This window comes from Mastigoproctus giganteus, chromosome 13, assembly GCF_048544385.1.
Source record: "Mastigoproctus giganteus isolate SK-2022 chromosome 13, ASM4854438v1, whole genome shotgun sequence".
Classification (NCBI taxonomy): Eukaryota; Metazoa; Arthropoda; class Arachnida; order Uropygi; family Thelyphonidae; genus Mastigoproctus; species Mastigoproctus giganteus.
In genome coordinates this window covers 15,137,476-15,160,448 of record NC_143587.1, presented here as the reverse complement: position 1 = coordinate 15,160,448, position 22,973 = coordinate 15,137,476, and the positions used below count along the sequence as shown (strand labels likewise).

General features: G+C 35.8%; 1 protein-coding gene across 1 annotated transcript; it reads right to left on the bottom strand.

The window, feature by feature from the left end:
* Positions 1-1,786: 1,786 nt before the first annotated feature.
* Positions 1,787-21,453, bottom strand: LOC150075790 (mitochondrial ribonuclease P protein 1 homolog). Its single transcript, XM_090387717.1, has 4 exons — positions 20,473-21,453; positions 15,912-16,011; positions 7,089-7,270; positions 1,787-1,843 (listed from the first exon to the last, which is right to left on the bottom strand). The coding sequence occupies exons 1-3, from the start codon at positions 21,407-21,409 to the stop codon at positions 7,102-7,104; spliced, it is 1,206 nt and encodes a 401-aa protein (XP_090243843.1). The 5' UTR covers positions 21,410-21,453; the 3' UTR covers positions 1,787-1,843; positions 7,089-7,101.
* Positions 21,454-22,973: the final 1,520 nt, after the last annotated feature.

Genomic DNA, 22,973 nt, shown 5'->3' with positions numbered 1-22,973 from the left:
TAGCGTAAATAAATTTAAGGCTGGGCTGAACAGGCATTTGGAACAAATGGAGGGGTGAAATGGGAGGGGTTTTTTTTTTGGCTGATGCTGTATAAGCTAGCTTTCTTGCATCGTATGCCTCTACTAATGCTAATATTACAAGGCAGTATTCATACCTATTGCAATCTATATAAACACCACTCCCATTTCACCCCTTGGGTGAAATGGGAGTGGTGTTTTTTTTTTGGCTGATGCTGAATAAGCTTGCTTTCTTGCATCATATGCCTCTACTAATGCTAATGCTATGCTGCTCCGGTTTGGCATGACAGAATTAAAGACGTCAAACTGAAATCAAAACGACTCTCCTTGCAAAGATCCGTGATTCTTACAATGCTCCGTGCCTACAGGACTGTCTCAACTGTTGCCCTGCAGGTCATAGCTGGAATATTATCTCTGGACTTGCACATTTTACATCCTGCCTTCTGATACTTTCAAAAACATCATACCTCCATGGAATTCTAAGGAATACAGAATGATTTCCTTGCAGACACCAAAACTGAAAAAACCCGGATTTGGTCTGCTTTGATAAAAATTTGGCAACATCGTTAGGATACGACCCTAAAAGCAGAACTACATATAAGTTTATACCAGATGTCTCCTTTACTGACAAGAAAAATTCCCTATGGTTCTCTCTAAACCTCTACACATCATTTATCACAACTGGACATGGCTCTTTAAGTCCAAACTCTTTCAATTCAGAACATGCAATACCAATACTTACCTTTGTCTCCAACTGGAAGAGTGGAACCCCCTGCTCTATCACTGCCCTCTTTACGCTGACCTATGGAAATCCCTACAAGGCTATAAACACCTTCTCACCCGGCAACGAAAAACATCTACTAGAATCTGCCTCACACTTTAGAATCCTACGACAATTTGTTTCTGATTTATTTGCTAGAAGAAAACTTCCGTTGGCCAACCCTGCTTCAGCTTCGCCTCTTGTGGGGACTCCAGAACCTTCGATAATGTTGTCAGCCACAACAGTGAGTGGTGTCTTGTAAAATTAAAATATTGTCACCTTGAATAGCTCTTAGAAGATCATCTTTATGAAGATCCACCCCACATTGATCCAGTTTTTTTTTTAATTAATTAAAATTAATTCTATTAATTAAAAATAGAAAAGTTGAGCTACATTAGTAATTTAAGATTAAGCTTGGAGGAAGAAGATGGGTAGTGCACTCCAAAAAAGATAATATGATTGAGGAGGAACCATCTGTTAATCACACATACATTCCCTAATAGTAGCCAACTGCCACTATTAGCAAATGAGAAGCTAGTAAGCCAAAACTTATTTGCTTACTAGCTTCTCATTTGCCTTCACAGTAGCAGTTTTTCAAAAAACAGCCATTTTGTATTTCAGGTTTCTAAATGTAAAATATATAATGATAACTGTTCAGGTAATATTATATAATTTAAAAAGATATTGGCCACTGTAACAGAACTGTGGATAATAGTATTTATCTCTAAGTTAAATATAAGCCGAACCCTCAGCAACAAGTATTTGGTGGCCAATCTTCACTGAGAGCAGAAAGACTTTTCATAATCAAAATCAAATGCAGGAAATTGTACAAATTTTAATTTTATTTCAACTACTACATTGAAATACTCCTGCAATCCTGTACTACTGGACAAGTTGAAAATATTTACATATCATTATATCCTGTAATTTGGATTACCTCTTCTCCTCTTTAGTCCGAATTAATGACGATTTATTGTACAACATTAAATACACTGACATAAAGTTAATTCTATCACTGTGGAGTCTCACAATGCTTTTGAAGTGGATGCAGTGTATTCTTTCACGCTGGAAAAAAAAATGTACATAACTATTAAAAGCTATTGCAAGTCAGGATACCACACACAGAGCAAAACAGACACATCACTGAAAACCTAGAATACAGCCAAAACTCAGAGGTTAATAATTTCAGTTTGCTGTTAATAGCCATTATGAGAATAAAGAATCATTCCAAAAACTGAAACAAATAATTTTAATATAATACTAAAAATGAATGCATAATTTACGATTTACATAATTAAGTAAAACTTAAAAGCTTCAGCAGCAAATGTAAACAGTCCTTCTGTGAGTCTCTGGCTGTTTGGGTTCATTCCATTTTTTACTGGTATTTTTTTTATATACTGCACCTAATTTAGTATTAGCAAGGATAAATGATAGCATAGAAGCAGACTTTCCTGCATAAGCAAAAAAAAAAAATAATAAAATCAATAAAATAAAAATAAATAAATAATAACAATAAAAAAAAAAACGAATGTATCATAAAACAAAACTGAATATTCCAATTTCAACAAAGTAACCATCCAATTCTGCTCTGAACTCAGCAAGAATCAGTTATCTATCACACTGTCCCTTGATTATTATTTCACCTATAGAGGAGAACAGAACTTAGTAACCAAGTGTCAGGCATGAGCGTGCACAAGCACACGTACTTTAAGTGGACTGTTGTTCAAGACTGCATGACTACAAAATATGATTAATGACTGTATTTATTGACAAAATAATTATGTCAACCCTTCTAACCAACCTAGTGGTTGTGTTAGGGTATAAACAAGAACATCTCTTCAGTGCTTTGTACATCTCAAACAGATCATCCCTTGGTTGTCAAATTTTGCAATCCACACCTTCTAACTTGCTCGTCAACAAGTGCATCAATTTTCACTTATCACTAGTCTTGTCTTTCTACTTTGAACCCTCTCTAGAATGTCTGTCTTTATTTAGGTTGTCTCCCAACTTGAATCCAATATTCCAATTGTGGTCTAACCATCATCTTGTATAGAGGAATAATGACATCCTTCAACTTTCTAGCAAAGGTTGTATATATCAACAGGACACCAAGTAACTTCCTAAACACCTGTTTACACTGAACAAATTTCATGTTAGGTTGAATCATAACAGTTAAATCTTTTTTTAGCTCCGCTTCCACTAGTTTACATCTCTAACTCCATGATTCCTATGACCCAAACACATAACCTTATAGTTATAAGTGCTAAAATTTTGTTGCATTTTTTAGTCCATTTACAATGAATTCTCAGTGTGAAAGAGACTTTTTTTAGATATTTAGATTTACCCTTAAGCTCTTTCTTTCCATTACTTCTTGCCAAAAGACATTTCCTCTGTAATGATGCATTCTATTATATCATTTCTTACCACTTCCCTCCATATTCTCGTGAGATGCTGGGGTTGCTTCTGGGTTGGCATTGTGATTTCAGTAAGTTTCCTTGCTTTGTCTAATTCCTAGATTGCAGGAAATATTCTGGATCAGCACTAAAGGAGAAGAAAATAGTCTGTCAGAACTGAGTTGCTGTTCTGGTGCGAAATGATGCAAACGTATACAGCATCAGAAAAAAAAATAAATAGAAATAAATAAAACCTACTGACCTTATCTCTCCATCCGCTGTAATAATTTGCCTAATTCTTTGTTAAATTTATTTGAACTACTCACTTCCACAACACCAGATGGGAGTTCATTCCAGCAATCAATTACTTTCTGGTTGAAAGCAAATTTTTGCACATTTGATCCTGCAGTCCTTTTTTTCAATTTAAGTTTATGTCTCCTTGTGTGTTGTCCATTTCTTAAGCAACACACAAAGTAGCAATGTTTATAGATTTTCAATTTACACATGTTTTAGTTTATGCAATCCATTTAGAGCCTTAAAACACTTCAATCAGGTCTTCTCACAGGTGCCTAATTTCCAAGTGCTGCAATTTTCAGATCTGAAGTCTTTTATGGTAACAGTACTATTTTGTGCCCTAACTAATCTTGTTGCTTTTCTCAGCACCTATTCGAACAGATCCATATAATTCCTAAAATAGGATGCACAGACCCACATGCAGCTTTATACAATGGAATAATCACCCACTTTGTCCCTGCTAGCACAACTCCTGTATAGCACTGGCAGAAACCCATGAGCTGTCCTAATAGCCTGCCCGCACTATTCTCCGAGAACCTCATGCCAGACTGTACAATTATCACAGACCTTTCATTCTTCACCACCTTGAGTGTGGTACCACCCGATTGATGTTATTCTGGATTAATTATTCTGTTATTCTGGATTAATGCTGACCTCATTTGCCACTGTATAAGTTTGCATCTCTCTAATTTTTCTAGGTCTCGTGTTGGTAGTTAACAAAAAGCAACATATAACTTTATATATATTGTTAATAAAATAAGGAGGAATTATTAGTTTAAGAAGCACAGAGCCCATTTATAACTACCCTCCATCTATTGCCATTCAATCATCACTTTAACCATAGCAGTAGTTAATGCCACACTACTTCATTTTGTATAGCAGAACAGTGTCAAAAGCTTTACTGAAATCTTAGAATGTGATGTCCAATTTACTTTTTGTATCCAGTTTGTTTGTTACTGCATCATAGTATTTAATCAAATCAGTCAGACATCTACCCTTAACAAATCCACACTATTATTTCTGTATAATTGTATTCCTGTCAAGATGATCCTTTAATACTTCTTTAACCTGGAACAGAAGTCAATCTAACAGGTTTGTGATTACTCATCCCTCTTTTGATCTCCCTTTATGAATAGGAGAGATATTCGTGAACCTTCAATTTATTGGAACCTGAACCTAAGCATGCTCTCTTAATTATGGTTTGCTTACCCCTTTTGTAACTTCTTTTAATATAACTGAAAAGATTCTATCAAGCCTAACTATCTCATTTACTTTTTGCTTCAACAATTTCTCTTCTGCTTTCTTATAACATTAGTATAAGAAAGTTTAGTTCCCAGTTATAACTTGGTATACTTTTGATACATCCCATCCGTAAAAACTTCTTCATGTGTGGAAGTAGATGTAAAATATTATTCAGTTTGTCAGCAACCTGAACTGAAACATCAAGAGTTATGCCATTCACATCTAGTGGGATTATGTGGTTCATTTCTTTATTCTAATGTTAAAGTAGGCAAAGAATTATTTGGAACTTTTCTTTGCATTCTTAGTCAACAAGTTCCAGTCAATATGACTAACAAGTTCAGTCAATATAAGGAAAGTTAAAATTTCCCCATTATAAGACATTCTGATATATTAACCCACCATTCTACTTTTCTGTGTAGTTGTTTGTTATACTCATCAAATGATTATTTTTAGGCCACCCGAATAATTAAATTCATCTTTCGTGCATTGTGCATTATGTCCATAAATTGCGTGCGTTCTATGGTTGATTTGCCTGGTTTGCTTGATGAAAGACCAAAGTTTCTAGGTGGGGGGAGGGAACCTTGCTATCTACACCTGAGACCGATTAACTCAGCCACGGAGTGAAAAAAGCCCATTAAAGTTCCTCGTGTCATCGATGAGATTCGATCCCAGGCCTGTTACACCCAGTGTGGGGAGGATGATGACGATACCACTGTGCTACCCGCACAGACTTGTTATACTCATTAGGCCTGTAACACACTCCTACCCTCATTTTCATTTTCCCACTGCTTATATCACACCAAACCAACTAAACATTGTACTGCCACCCGTGCCAACAGGTGAACTGCCTTAGATTTAATATGCTTCATAACTAAGAGCATAATCCCCTTCCCCTTCTGTCTGCCCACAGAAAATAATAAAATACTTTGAATATTTTGTCCTTTCTGTACACATTGTATTCCTCATATTCAAATTTTGTCTGACTGATGCCATGTCCCTGATATCCCTACAATGTCTGTGTTTGATGACTTCAAATTCATCAAATTTATTTACTGTGCTCCTAGCATTAGTGTACATGCTACTATACTCACACCTGTTCTTACTCATTTACCCTAATACAGCCCGTGTAATTTTTTGTTTCATGATGACCCACAGCAGGGACTGAAATCCTCGACATCTTGCTTTCCAAGCTGCTACACATTCCAATAGAAGCTGTGCAAGAACCACTTTCATCTCTAGCTGCAGCTATAGTTAATCTATTAGTCTGCGTGTCCTCTCCCACCCACCCAAGATAGCAGTTTCCAAACCCACCTAATACTACCCTAATGGCATCAGCAAATATTCTTGCACCCCTTCTATTTAAGTGTATCCCTACATCATGAAAACAGTCTCTCCTGTTAGCAAACACAGACCAGCTGAAAAAATTCTACCCCATTAGTAGTCTTTCCTGGGCCGAACTGATTGACAAGGCTCTCTCTCTCTCTCTCTCTCTCTCTCTCTCTCTCTCTCTCTCTCTCTCTCTCTCTCTCTCTCTCTCTCTCTCTCTCTCTCTCTCTCTCTCTCTCTCTCTCTCTCTCTCTGTCTGTCTGTCTGTCTGTCTGTCTGTCTGTCTGTCTGTCTCCTATTATGTTTGGGCAGAATTACACACTTTCAGGTGTAGACAGGATGGTTTTCCTTGAAAACTCAGGTTTTTCGTCAGCAAAACATGCAAATCAACCAGAGAACACAAGCTATTTAAGTATATAAGTCAGTTCTATTATAGCATATAGGTTAGTTCTTGGTTGGGCCTGTAATAACCTAAAATTAAGCACCGTTACTGAACCAAGGTTGAAATATGTTCAAATTAGTGACCAACAACGTACTGACATGTGAGCCATATTTTCAGGATTGATTCAGTACTAGAAAACAATGGCAAAAGGTTATATAAACATGTTCGACTCTGCTGCACATGTTCGACAACTGCTGCATTTGCGTAAATGCACTCCAGCAAAAGGTATGAACCACCTAATAGCACCACTGGATTCTTTTCTTTTTCTAGAGAGTTAATTCTGAAATTTTAGCTACATTAGAAAGTGAATAACATTTTAGCAGTAATGAAACTTTCTCTCCTCTAATTTTTAAAACACACAAGAAGAAAATAAAGCATAACCAATATTTTTCAATTTTACATTCATAACTAATAATGACTTCCAGGGAGATGAGGGGAGAAAAAAAAAAAAAAAAACCCCAATCCCAGAGTTGAGAAGTTATACCTTAAATGCTTTGGTCCATTTAAAATGCTTGAAACAAAAATAGTAAACATCATTAAATAAACTTTTACTTTGTAATAAGAAAATGACAATTTTCTGTTATACAAACATAATGAGAATGGCAAAACTTACTTTCATTTTGTGGTTACATGTGAAGTGGATTATGTAGTTTTTTTAAGTATCTTATACATTCTGCCTGCTTTTTTTTTTTCCCTCTGGGAATCCATTCAAGAGCTTTAGTCCAATCGCCAGTATTCTTTAACTCCAACATTATTTTAATCACCATGTTAATATCCAAGACTTGGTTGTCAATGCTATAAAATAAAATATATGTTACACACATATATACGTAAATGATGTTTCATGACATGTGAGCCATATTTTCAGGATTGATTCAGTACTAGAAAACAATGGCAAAAGGTTATATAAACATGTTCGACTCTGAACATGTTGTGTCTGCTTATTTTTATTCATTATTTTAACCACTGAAAAACTCCATTGCACATTTTTAAAATACCAACATCTGGTCCTTGAGGTTGTCACAGACATTCTCTCAGAAATTCTCATTCTCTCATGACACACAAGCTGTACTTGCTACCTGGGAGTCTAAAATGCTGATGGAACTGATATTTGGATGACACTGAAGTCAAGTGGACTCAATTTCAGCAAAGTCCAGATGGTCTGTGACAGCCAAATCCTCTGCTTGCACCTTCACGATGGTTGAACTGTTAGTTGTTGTTGTTATTTGGTTTTTAGGAGCATTAGCAACTATGGCCATATTGCTCCGGGGATATGCGGTGGTCATTCCCTGACCTTTCCGCATCCTCTGTATTTGGTGGTCACTGGGTCGAACCCCGGTCTAATCAAGAAGCGTGTGCTATGCACTGTTGCTCCTGCCCACCTTGCTACGGAGGTGCCACGGACTGTTAGTAATCCTGGGTATAACCACCATGCACAAGCACACTGTGGGTGACCACCCAGGTGTGAACCAACATAAGCAGGAGTTGAGGTGTGGTACCCACACCACATGGAGGAATGCTGCTCCTCTGTGTTACCAGGCAATACTAGGTGGTAAATCACTTTCATTAACCAGTGCAATACCACTTTGCTTATTGGAGGCTCGAAGTGGTGGAACCCATGTTTAGTTTCCAGAGCAAAGTTCTGGTCAACCCTTCACCATCTCTTTCATCATGCAGTATGACTGATGACTTTTGAGGTTATGATGGACATCATGGCGAGATCCAATCTTCCTTACATTTCGAGGGTACAGCTCTAAAACAGTGTTCGCAGGGCAGCTGCTAGTTAGTACATGGAACAGAACCTATTGGTAACTCTTTAGGAGGCTTCCAGATCAGCTAGTGTATAATCTTGCTACCTCTACTCTGCCAGATAGTGACTGGAGGTAGTCCGAGTAGTGTGTGTGCAGGGGGCATCATCGAGGCCACATTATATCAAGGATCTTGGTATATTCTTACCATGTATACACCAAATCCAAAAATTTCATTACTTCATACACCATGCCCCCTACTTTTTCTTGCATACACCATGAATTGTCAAACTAATAGAGTAAGCTTATCTGCGAAAAGATCTAAACCTCCCAAACACTTCCTAGTTCATTTCACAAATATATGTGGTCTCAATTCTAATCTCGACAATGTCCATTTCCACTTGCATACTTTTCTGACAGAATCTCAGTTATCGGTTGATTTAACTACTGCTCATCTCAGTTGCCAAAATATTTGATGTACGATTCCTTTTGCCTCAAAGGTGGTACTTGTGCATATGTCCATTCTGACATTCCCTGTCAGTGACTTAGTAATTTGGTATCTCTTCTTTTCGATCTTCTCTGGCTTAAAATCTATCTACGTCATGTCAAATTGACTGGAAAGTTGTCTCTACCGTTCTCCCAACTCCACTAATCACTTGGAGCTCTTCGACTTCCTCTCTTTGGAACTTGGCTTTCTCCAGTCCAACTTTCCTAACAGTGAGGTAATTTTCCTTGGTGATTTTAATGTTCACAACTCCAGGTGGCTTCCGTTTTTCTAGTCACACTGACCCAGCTGGTAAAGATGCCGAGGCTTTTGCAATTACTAATGACCTTGCACAGATTGTTCATTTATCTACAAGAATACAGGACAATCCTAACCATACAGCCAACACGCTTGATCTTTTTCTCGCAAACAACCCTTCTAAGTACATGTTTGAAGTGAGTGATCCTTTAGGCACCTCAGATCACAACTTGGTGATTGTCTCTTCTCCAATGGAGCCTTTATCTCGTGGCTATTCCCAACCTCATGTTGTTTTGCATTACAAGAATGCAAAATGGGGTGACCTGCGAAATTTCTTTTCCTTGGTCGGACTACCCTTTGAAAACTACTGATGTCAACGTTTGCTGAAGATTGTGTCAGTGAAATTATTCTTTTAGGAATGGAATCCTTTATCCCACACTCCACTTTAAAATCTCGTCCTTTATCTAAACCTTGGTTTTCCAATAAATGTGCTAAGGCTGTTCAGGAGAAGAATGTTGCATAACATAATTGGCTTGTCTCCAATTCTTCAGTTTCATTTTCTGCTTACACCGAAGCTTGCAACAATTGTAAAGCAGTTATTAATCAGTTCAAACTAGATTTTGAACAGGCTACAAGTAAAAAACTTGTTTCTTGCCTTAATGGTAGCCGAGCATTCTGGTCTCTTGCCAAAGCTATTGGCCACAACTTTTTTCCCTCTCTGCTTCCACCCCTGTCAAAACCAGATGGTTCTGTTGTCACTTCGGCCAAGGATAAAGCTGACCTTCTAGCATCCCATTTTTTTCCAACTCATGTATTAATGATCTTGGTAAAACACCTCCCACCATTTCAACATGCTCCATTCAATGCCTTCTGTGGACTTTCCTCAAAAGGATGTGAAAAGGATTTTCATGAATCTTGATGCAAAGAAAGCTCGAGGTCCTGATGGAATTTCTCCACTTGTTCTCAAAACCTGTGCTCCCGAACTTACTCCTGTTCATTGCCACCTTTTATTACTTTCTTATTCTTTCTTTCTTCTGCTTGGAAATTTGCTCATATCCAGCCAGATCCTAAAAAGGGTGACAAATCCCTCCCATACAATTATTGTCCCATTGCAATTACTCCTACTCTTTCTAAAGTAATGGAGACATCAATTGACTGCCAACTCTTAAACTATCTAGAAACCTTCCATCTGATCAACGATTGCCAGAATGGATTTCATCAGTGTTCATCCATTGGCGATATTCTGGCTTATGTTACCCATTTATGGACAAATTCAATGGAAAAGTTTGGTGAAACACAAGCAGTTGCTCTTGACATCTCAAAGGCTTTCGATTGTGTTTGGCATAAAGGTCTCCTAAACAAGCTTCCATCTTATGGTTTGCCAACTGTTTTTTGTAATTGGTTATCCAGTTTTCTCTCTGATCGCTCACTTAGGGTGATGGGCTCTCTTATCTTCTAACCTCCACTAATGCTGGTGTCCCCAAGGTTCAGTTCTTTCAGCCACTCTTTTCCTCTTGTACATTAATGACCTTCTTCCATTGACTGGAAGACCTATCCATAGTTTTGCCAATGATAGCACATTGCATTCCACTTTCCGTTTTGAGAAACCTTGCCCTGCTTAATCAGCTTGAACTTCTCAAATATCTGCTACCAATTCCTTAAATGCCAATCTCCAGGTAATTCTCCAGTGGGGCAAAGACAACTTAGTTGATTTCAATCCTTCTAAAACTCAGTCTTGTCTTATATTTTGCAAAACGGATTCTTCTGCTCCTATGCTTATCTTTGGTGACACTCTGATTTTTAGGCAAGTTGATATATCTCTTTTGGGGATTACCCTGACTTCTAATCTCTCTTGGCACAAGTACATTACAAATATTGCTTCCTCTGCATCTAAAAATCTTGGTTTTCTCTTTCGCTCTCGGCGTTACTTTTCTTCCAAACATCTGTTCAATCTGTACAAATCTCAAATCTGACCTACCATGGAATATTGTTCGCACATCTGGGGCACTGACCCCAAAACCTATCTCAGGCTTCTAGATTCCATTCAGAAGAGGGTAGTTAGTTTAATTAAAGGCTCATCTCTAACGGTCTCTCCACTCGCTTTCTCATAGACGTACTGTTTCTGCGGCATGCCTTTTCTACAGGTACTTCCAATGGCACTGTTCTTCTGAATTGGCTTCTATAATTCACGCTCTCTCTTTCAAAACAGTTTGAACACATGCCGCCACCAGCCAGCATCCATTTACTATCCAACTTCAAACTCACAGAACCAACTTTTCATCTTCCTCATTTATTCATTCAAATGCCGTTTTCTGGAACAACCTTCCTTCATATGTCTTTCCTGAAAATTACAGTCTACAGAAGTTCAAGTCTAATGTCAATAAAATCTTCTCCCGTCTTCTCACCTCTAACCCAAGCACGGTACTAAGTACTATAGGTTCTAACACCTCTCGTGTTTGGAGTTTTCACAAAAAAAAAAAAAAAAAATAGCTCCATTAACTATTAAGAATTGGACAAATGTTTATATAAACTTTTTTTACATTGTTTTCAGGTTATGAATCAATCCTGAGATTAAGACTAACATGTTATAAAACATCCGCTGTGTGTGTTCGTGTATGTGGGTAATGAGAGCAACAACTTTTAAAAAATTCATCATTATGCAGCAGAAAGTTAAAAGTGTGAAGTTAAAAACAAAATTAAATGCTACAACACAATTTTATCTGAAAAAATACGGCAAAAAAACCAAACAACTCTGGATTCATTCTTTATTCGTAAAACTGAAAAATAGTGTAAATTCAATAAACTTTACTTAAACTTACATTGTTCAACAGTTTAAAATAAAATATTGCCTAATAAAATAATTGTCTAATTTTTCAGTTCCTTCAATCCATTTTTTGCTATGTACAAGTACAGAATACACATTATGAAAATTTGGTTCCCATTTTAAGTGGAATTTTCTGGAACCAATTATCCTTGTATAATGTGGAACCCCCCCCTCCACCACCTGTACTATCAAATACTATGGATGCATTTTACCAACTGGACAAATTCTGTTCCTGGAACACACTAGGTAAGCATATCTGTATTGGTCTATAATTAGATTTTCATCACAAACAAGTAAATTTTAATTGTTACATTGTTTCCAATAGCATTTGAGATAATTATGTTTTTTTTTTTTCTCTTGAGGTTGTAGGTAGCTTTTTTTAATACAGCATCTCAGAAACATGCATCTGTATCTTCAGTATTATCTGAAAAATTCTGATTTTGAATGAAAATTGAGATGTTGAATGAATGGTGTGATGCAATTGAATTTAATAAATGAAATTCATGATAAAAACATTTCTGAAAGGAAAAAAGAAATAAAAGTCAGTAAAAAACATTTTACTGATTTTCTTCTCAATTTTTCCCTTTCTTAAGGAAAGGAAAGCTCTATATTATTAATAATATTATTATTAATAATATAGAGGCATATTAAATATCTGTACCATATTAAATATATATTTTCCTACAGAAAGTGAAAACAAATCACCCTTCCAACAAGCAAGGGGTAGGCTAGAAATAACTCCAAAAGATGGAATTAATATTATGTTAGATGTAGCCATAAAACTCCAGGCTGAAAAAAAAACTTGAGTTGATCACTTGCAAACTATCAAGACTTCCGTGGATTTATTAGATGATTGTTTTCTTCAACAGCATGTTTGGGAGGAAACCAGAGGGAGTGATACTCTTAATCTGATTATCAGCAGTGAATATTCATGCATTAAGAATCTGCAGACAAAGGAACCACCAGGTGGCAGTGATCACAGTATACTGATGTAGGATATACTTAAAGATGTAACTACTATCAGGGGTAAAGGGAAGGTTTTGCTTTCGTAAAGGTGACAACAATGGTCTCAGACAGTTTTTAAATTCTATACAGTGGGAACAACTGATGTTACCAACAGCAAATTTTAAATGTGAAGCATTCAAGGAATTAATCTTGGAAGTTACCAGGCTTTTCACACCAACTAAGAAATACTGTTCAATGTTTAGGCCTAAATGGTAAATGGATGTCAGATGAACTATGAGACTAGTGGCAGAGAAGAAAAATGCATGAGATGCATATAAATTATCAGGAGACACAGAAGCCTATGGCAGATATAAGATAGTCTGTAATCAAGTCACAAAGGAAGTTAGGCAAGCAAAGGTAGATTACAAGAAATCTTTGGCAAATGATGCAAAAAAAAAACAGTAAAGACTTCTTTACTTATGTAAATTCTAGAAGAAATTGGATGAATCAGATTGGATACAATATAGAAGGTTCGATTGTTGACGATTCTGCTCAGGTAGCTGATAAACTGCTAATATAAGAACATGTGGAACGTAAGAACAGTAGCGCGTGTTCCTGTGTCGCCAGTAAGCAAAATGGAATTTGCCACCCTAAATGCAGAACAGTGAACCCACGAAAATAATTCACAAAAACAATATCGAAAATTATTTCGGCGTCCTCTTGAACTGCCACCCTTAAGCAATGCTTACCTCGCCTATCCACTTGTGGCGGCCGTGTGTAGTTAGTTCGTGATTATTGCTTGTACGTTTCACTTGAATTTTTAAATTTATTTATATAATGAGTAATGAAGAGTATTTCTGTTCCTTTCTTTTAGCTCAAGCACTAATTTATTTTAAAAATCTGTAGAATTTGCACACTTTTTGGCATACACGAGATAACTCAGGATAGCCCAAATGGGTTAATTATTCCCATGTATTTTCTACAAAAAAATTAATAAAAAACACAAAAAAATATACATAGAGTATTTGCATGATGCATACTTTTAATCTGTAAAATAAAAAAAGTCAATCCGTTATTGCACATTTTTAGGAAAAAAATGTTGCGGGAAGGGGTTAATTTTGTTAATTGGTAAGGTAATAAAGAGTAAATTTGTGCTTTATATCTTAATTTTTATAGCCTATGGATAATATTCCTCCAATTTTTGCCTGTTGTGCCAGTAAACCCAAAATCAAATCAAATTTTCGCTTATTAGAACTGCAGTTTAATAGAATTAAAATTCAATTCATAAATGTGATCACAATGACCAGCGCTTACTGCAAATCATACAGTGAATGGTATTTTTTATGGAGAGTCCATCGTAAAGTGATTTGATTGTACAGTGAATCAATCGTAAAGCGGATTATTCTAAGTGTTATTCTAAGCAAAATATGCTTTGGATAACAGTCTCTGAACAAATATTTTTACTTTTGTAATACATATTTTGTAATTGTATTTATTATTATTGATTTTAAAGTCAACCACTGAATACAATAAAATGGATATTGCCAGTTCAATTTATCAGAACATGCAGCAGAAGTTGTTTTAGTGAAACATGGTTCTTTAAAATAATGTTAAATAATATTCATTAGAACAAAATGATTCATATATCCCTATGAAGTTTGGTGTAGTGGGATTTTACTCAATGAACTGGAGCAAACTGGGATTACCAGTAAGGTTTTTTACTGAATCAGATGGCTTAAAAAAAAAAAAAAAAACAAGGCAATATTACTTCAAAATGGCATAGTGATTGCAGATGAGGTCTGTAAAATAGCAAACTAATGTTTATTACTTCCAAATATAAGGTTCTGTACCTGGGAAACAGAAATCTGGGAGTGAGTGGCAGATCTAATGACTGCTGAGGTCAGCAAATAACAAATGGATTCCTCGAAATGCGGGACCTGCCAAGTTAGGAGTTACAAAGTTTCTTGAAATAAACACGTGCAATTTTTATATTAGGTTATAGTATTTTTTTTACAGAACACCAGCAGAATAATGAAAGATCATCTGAATAATAACACAGATGCCATTTATTGAAAGAAATTTATCTGAAACTGAATTTTACTAGCTGCTCATTTCATTTCATGTTGTTTATGTCAGTATATAAAAAGACACAGCAATATATTCATCTCTTGTTCATTATAAGAATTTTATCATACTTGTTATGTAATACATTTTCCTTTTTGTGGTTATTTTAAAAAAATGTAAAAATACTTTTCTGAATTATAAATTACTTGTCTTTGATGTGTTAACCATTTCGTCAGTCATTATACTCTGCCCTAAAATAAACTATGGGCTTAAATTCCATATGGAACATGTGCCTCTATTCTGGTTCGCTAATGGGCCCCGTTTTTTAGATGTGTCACTTCTAGGTTGTTGTTATTTGGTTTTTTAGGAGCATTAGCAACTAAGGCCATATTGCTCCGGGATATGCGGTGGTCATTCCCTGACCTTTCCGCATCCTCCGTATTTGGTGGTGACGGGCTCGAACCCCGGTCTAATCAAGAAGCGTGTGCTACGCACTGCTGCTCCTTCCCACCTGGCTACGGAGGCGCCTGTCACTTCTAGGAGTTACAATCTAGATGGAGAAGGGTTAAATGTGATTCAGTACAAAAAAGACAAATTATGATACAATCAGACATGAAACTTACTATGCTATGTAAACAGGTGTCTAGGATGACAGTTTTCTTAACTATGATTTATATAAGACCTTTTCGAGTAATAAGGAATAGGATATCATTGAACCTGCGTATTAGATGATAGTGAAACTACATTTAGAATATTGTGTTTGGGTCTGAAGACCACATCTAAAAAAGATGTAGAGCTACTAAAGAGGGCTTGAAGAAAATGCAGACTGCATAGCTTGGGAACTAGATATCTTAGAGGAGATCCAATGGAGATGGCCCTGGCTAGAGACAGAACCAAGAGTCACAAATATAAAATTTTAGGGAGCAATGGAAGGCTGAATCTTAAGAAGTTTACCTTCAGGCAATATGTTGTGAATCACTAAAATAAATTAACTATTGAGGTGGAATCTGATAAAGTTCAGAGATGAAAAAGACAGTCTTGTCTTGGTGGTAGGAAAAAATATCATTTAGCCTTTCTAATACTAACAACAACATTCAAACCTACATTACTTACTTGAGATAGTTCTCCAAAGGAATTCTTACAGCTGTTATATTTTCTCTCCTGCATTTTTCCAGTGAGAGTGGTTTATGGATTTCTTTGTCTACGTATCCACCTATAACAAAATGAATGGACAAAAAAGATAATTCATTTATACAGAGAATGTCAATTAATGATAAAAACTCAAGCTAAAAAAATTTCAAAATGCATTAGATATATGACTGGGATAAATTATTAAAATATGCAATGAGTGATGGAACCAACATCCCATGGAACAATCTTAACTACAGAATTGTATTTTCTTTTTGCGATAACTTTAGTTTTATAAATAACAAATCACATCATGTCATAGAACTGTATCTCTCTAGTACTTTACAAGTTAGCTTAAGCTGTAAGTACATTTCTGGTAAACCAAGAAAATGTCAAATGACTCTTTTTTAGTTAATTACAAAAATATCTATAAAATGATATTGTAGTTAATGCTGTTTGACACTAACCCTTGAATAGTTCCATACTAATCAGAAATGACAAATGATGAAAATGATAATGACACGAAGTTGCAGTTAAGACAAACTGGTTACTTGAGAGGCTGCATAGCCCGTCAACTAATATTCCATTCTATTTTTGTAATTCATGAAACTAATAAACTATTTTTGTACCATTTTAATATTTTCAAGCAAAGATTGTTAGCAAGGCAATATTATGTGCATTCCGAATGGAGATGTGTATCACAAAAGCATAGTTGGGTTATTAAGAATCACTGCCAAGGAGTTGTAAACATCAACATATCATGAATGTAATGAAATAGTGTATTAGCCATGGAATAGTGCATATTCCATGGCTGATTTCTCTGTTTGCAGGATCAAACACTCAAGTTCCTGGGGGGGGGGGGGGGGGGCAGAGAAATGCAACCTTTGGCCAAGACCAACTAACTTGGTCATGGTGAAAAGGCATCCAAAACAACCCCTGTCATTCTGACTGGAAATGAATTCAAGCAATTTCCACAAAGGCTAGAAGAAATTATCACAGTCACTGCACCAGCCATGAAGATTAATTGCCAAAGTTCAATTAAAATATGAAATTCTACAATACATTTTCATAACCCAGAGTGATGTGTACATACAGGTTGCATGGCTTACACACACAGAAACACAGACTTTTGATTTTTAATTGTGGACAGGAGTGCAGAATGCAGTCAAAAATATTTTTTAGAACAAGCAGGGAGCACCATGATGATAGTTTTATCTCCAGTTAGATGAGTTGGGAGGAAGCAATCCTGTAGTCTGCACTCATGATCACACATTCACTGTTGGTGTAAAGAAAATTAGCAAATATTGTCCTGTTGACAATGTGATTTTCAAGGAGACACTGTTAATTATTATTAATATCGTGGCATGCTGTTTTAATCAATACCAGATGGATCTAAGTGGTGAAACCCATGTTTAGTCTCTAGAGCAAAGTTTCCGACATATCCCTCCACCCATACTTCTCCTTCAACCCATGCACGATACTAAATACTATAGGTTTTGATACCTTTCGTGTTTGGGGTTTTCATAAAAAAAAAAATTATAAAGAAGACGCTTTAATAATACAGTTAAGAAATAATATAAAACAAGACACAGTTCACATAATGGAGATACTTCAAGAAAAGTAAATCAGAAATGTAAAGAGAAAATCCCTTATATGAGGGGGAAGGAGGATGAGAGAGAGAGAGAGAGAGAGAGAGAGAGAGAGAGAGAGAGAGAGAGAGAGAGAGAGAGAGAGAGTGTGTGTGCGTGAGTGTGTAACAGAAAACAAAGATGATGCAATGATTTAATTAGGCAGTTTTTTGTCCTAAGTTGTGATCTTTCAAATTTACAATGTCACACCATTCGTAGCGTGATTCTTACAGGAGAGAAGTGATTCTGAGACCCATAAGGGATTCTTCCTCTTGCCCAAACTAAACACATGGGGGGGGGGGAATACAAATTGAGAAGGATAGTTGTAGGAGATAGATGTGTGGAAGTTTGCCTTTTGCCAGTGAGTGGTTGATTGTTGGCACAAAGTTCCATCGGTTGTTGTGGAAGTGGGTAGTTTGAATAAATTCAAGGAAGAACTAGACAAAAATTTGGAGGGGATGAACAGGATGTGGGAAGTTCCCTTTTTTTGGCTGATGCTGAATAAGCGTGTTTTCTTGCATCGCCAAGTTACTGTATATACCATTGACAGAATTCCAATGGCTACTGTGGCATTTTTTTTTTTTTTTGGTGCTGTTCAGATAATTTTATGTCTGACCATTTTAGGAAAGATATCTGTCGGAAATTGTGCAGAAAAGAACAAGATTAGTTCGTGGCATGAAAGGATATTTTTAATAAAAAAGACTGGGGTTCTGTATACTGCAATCTCTAGCAACTAGGCATCTGCGTGGTCACCAACTAAACTGTATAAGGCTTTAAAAGGATTAAGTACGCTAAATGCTGATGGTATCTTTACCTAGATCAAAACACACCAGGGAAAAAATTTAAACTGGAAAAGGATAGAAGCAGAATAATTGTGCAGAAATTTTCATTCAGCCAAAGAGTAATCAATATTTGGAATAAACTTTCACAAAATGTTGTGGATGGGAGCAGTTAGAATAAATCTAAGGTTTGGATAAATTATTGAAGGAATGGGGAAATTAAGGGATTTTTTTTTTTTTTTTTTGGAGCTGTATAAGCTTTGCTTCCTTGAATCATATTGGCAATACTTTAAACTAATAATAATTACTTGAATGTAGGAACTATAGTATAAGGACTATACTATATAGCCCGTAACACTTTCACTACTGGCTTTTCCAATGACCTTTTTGACCCGAGACTGAGACAATCTCGATTGGAGAGGGAGAAGATATGTGGTGGCTTTCTTCTCACTATGTTTGAGTTAATCAGAAAAAATATCAATTTTTCTTGTATCTAACTGGAAGCAAATGGTTCTTAAAGCAAGCTGGTTTTCCATCCAAGTGGATAAAACTCCCATGACACACATGTGCATCATTACAGTTAATGTGATTATCCCTTTGTATAAGGCAATGGTCAGGCCACACCTTGAGCACTGCATACAGGTCTGGAGACCTCATTTTAGAAAGGATGTAGAGTTGCTAGAACGAGTAAAGAGAAGAACAACAAAGGGGTGCACTTACAAAGAAAGGCTTAAGTTCTCCAAGTTGCAGCATCTGGAGACTAGGCACTTGTGAGTTGATCTGATTGAGGTGTATAAGTCCTTGAATGGTCTGAGCAGGCTCAATGTTGAGAGGATATTTCCGCTTGTTCAGACTAAGAACCTGATGGGGCATAGATTAAAATTGAGGAAAGACAGTTGTAGAATAAATGTGCGGAAGTTTGCCTTTAGCCAGTGGGTAGTTGATTGCTGGAACAGACTTTGATATGCTGTTGTGGAAGTTGATAGCTTAAATAAATTTAAGGCTGAACTAGACAAGCATTTGGAGTGGCCAGATGGGGGAAATGGGAAGTTTTTTTGTTTTTTTTTGGCTGATGCTGTATAAGTTTGCTTTCTTGCATCATATCCCTCAACTAATGCTAATGAATTAAAATACAAGAGGACTTTCTGTGTTTCAGTATTTCTTTACAAAAGTTATTTGCAGTAGTTTCCCCAAAAGCTTTTGACTATGGTTTGTCGAAACTGTCATTTTGTTTATGGAAACAAAATGAGTCTCTTTTCAACATAGATTGGTGATATTTATAACCATTTCATGGAATACAAATTTGTCTCAATTGATATGTTATTGAGATGAAAAAAGAGGAAACTAAGACTATTCCAAACAGCAAGAGAAGGAAAACATGTTTACAGGTCAAGAGTAGCCACAGTGTTGGTAGAATGTGGGTGACAATCACAGTTAACTCAAACTAAACACTACAATCAGAATTTATGAAAAGAAATCAATGGTCTTTATTTTCAATCTTGACATTTTCTCAAATTGGAAGGAATTCTGCAGTAAATTTATCTGCAGGGTTAAAAAAGTATTCATCTCTTTTAGAACTGTTTGACACTTTTTAAACCTTAATTTTTTTTATCAAATTTAATTTGATAAAAAAAAATAAAACTTTTTTTTTATTAACTGTTGGTCAACAAATACTGACTTATGCCTGAATACTAAACTTTATTTTGAAATTTAAAATAAATACTGGAAAGAAATTAGTAGTAACTAAGACTGAACATGAATATGTTCATTCTATTTTCATACACAAGGATAACACCCTGTGTGTTTACCAATGCAACCTTCCTTAAGTGGTGCCAATACCCAAAGGCACCACAAGTGATGCCCAAACATGTGGACACTCCATGCAATCATCTACCCTATTCATATGCATAAATGTTCATATAACAAGTTTACCTCATGTTTTTAGTGATGTTTAAGATAAAATTTCAACACGATGTTTTTACTGGACATCCATATTAAGTCTAAAAAAAGTACACGTGAAAGGGACGAGAAATTCTGAATTTCATATATGAAAAATACTACTATCATGGGAGGAGAGTCAGTAAAAGAACTTCACCTGGATATATTATAATGAATGTTTCTTCTGACCAGAGAACTTACCAACAATATATACTGCACTGTGATCATAATTTTCTAGTATCTGTTCTGCATGAGGTGAAAGATATACTACAGTGTGTTTTGGAAATAAATCCAAATAGCCTTTTTCACTGAATTTCATAAAAAAAGTTGTATTACACTTTTCTTTTATGGTGCGACGGATATAACTATCAGGTTTTACATTACATACGTTAATATCGAAAGGATGCCGATTTAAACGATTCGTTTTATACAAAAGTCTAATTTCCTCAGCACAAATCTTGTTTTCAAAAACAGACATGCAAGGTTCGTACTCCAGGTCAATTACTAGTTTTTGTCCAAATAGTGCAGCATTTACAAGCCTATTATCGAAATATTTTGAAATGGATTGTGGGCGTATTCGCATAAACATCGTATTTCCCCATAATCCATATTTACTAGTGTCACCTATGTTCATTTCATTATATGGTTTTATATAATTTTCTGCGATTAATCGCCGTTGCTGTTTGAGTTGTTTTGCTGACAATACCATTAACTCTCTCTTTCTCAAATAATTAAAGTACTCCTCTCTTCCGCTTGAATTACAGAAACTTAACAATTCTTCCATATGACGAACTTTAAGTTCTGAAGGCACTTTACCACCAGACAATTTCAACTGTTCGTAATGCTGCAATATGAGTTTGATTTCTTCTTCCTTATCCGTATCATCAGCAAATAATGTTTGAAAGGGAGAAGGATCGATAGCATTATCCACACTGGTGCACAAATTGGCAGAAAGATGGTAAGATGTTAAACTGTGGGTTTTAAGATTTGAAACACATTGGCTGGACCTGATATAACAATATATGACACATTTTCGCTTTGCAAGTAATGACAATGCTGGGGCACAAAAAGCTACTTTTGTATTAAATAACCTGAGGGCGAACTTTTCTTGTACTAACGATTGTCTGGGAAGCAGCATTTCAAATGTTTTACAACGATAAAATATTCATAAACTACATAGCAAACAAGTAAATAAAAACACGCTCCAAGTAGTAGGTCAACTGATCGCAACGCCACCAAACACTGAAAAAGTCGATTGAATCAAACTATATGCTTCAACTGATAGACAGTTATTATTATTATTATTATTATTATTATTATTATTAGCCATATGATGCAAGGAAGCCTGAGGCGTTAAGTTGCATTCGTTTAACATCGAAAACAACAGGCTAATTAATCGAGTGATTATTTTCACTCGATTAAGCAAAATTCAATTCCGCTTGAAACTTTACTAAACTAGCTGCATCAACCACGATCGCAGGCAATTTATTTCAGTAACCTAGAACAAGCTGTCTGAGAGAACAGCTCTTGAAATCTAGCCTTCTCTTACTCCCGAAAATTTTCTATTTGTTTCCTTTGGTTCTTCCTTCTTCTATTAATTTTATTCATTCTCTCCAAAGGCTTATATCAGGGTTTCTCCAAGTTGCGGGGTGGTCAAGCTTTTCAGTCTGCATCTTCTAAGCCGTTCTTCATACAGGAATCAGTTAGCACCTGTCACCAATCTTGTTGCCCTTCTTGGTATTCAGTGGACAGTGCCCATCAATATACCAACTCAGAAACTCAAAACTAATGAATCTGACAAAATGGCCTTTTAGGGTCAGATTTCTAAATCAGTATTATTCAGATTAGGAGTAGTTTACTTCAGATACAATTGGGCTAAAATTTATCATACTCACCAAAGAGGCACAATACCAAATGCAAATAATAAGTATTAATAAAAAAGTAGTAGAAATAAAATTACAAATAATGAATAGTAATAAAGAGAACAAAGATTTGCTGCATGCAATGTCCTTCCTAAAGCATTCCAACATTTCACACACTTAGTGAAAACACCAGTTTCAATGAGCAAATTAAAATATACTGGGGTGGCCCAATATTTAAATTCAAATTATCAGGAGACACAAGTTCTTGTGTCTCCTGATAATTTACATGCGTCCCGTGTATTTTTCTTCTCTGCCATCAGTATATCTGAAATCCATTAAGGACCGAATCAGTCAGCTTAGAACATTTCCATCAGTTTCTATTGCACTAAAAGAAATAAAGAATGCTGTAACAATGGACAGATCAGTGCAACACCAAGACAAAACAATAAGCTTCTAGCATCCACTTCCCCACAGAATTCCTCATGCGTGAACGTAGATGTAAAATACTCATTCAGTTTGTCAGCTACCTGAGCAGAATCCTCAACAATCGAACCATCGATATCAAGTGGACCAATCTGATTCATCCCCTACCTTCTAGAGCAGACATTCTCGAGTGGGTCCACAGTGGCCACCAGACAATTTTCATAAATATCAAAATTTTTTATTTATTAAAATTCAATATTAAAAAAAATATATATTATATTTTTTTAATGTTGAATATTTTTTTTATGTAGAACAAATTTATATGATATTCTTCTATAAAACTCAAAAATATATACGTTTCTCAGCTGATTTCAGGATAGAATCTTAAATTACATAACGTTATCTTCAGTTATAGTT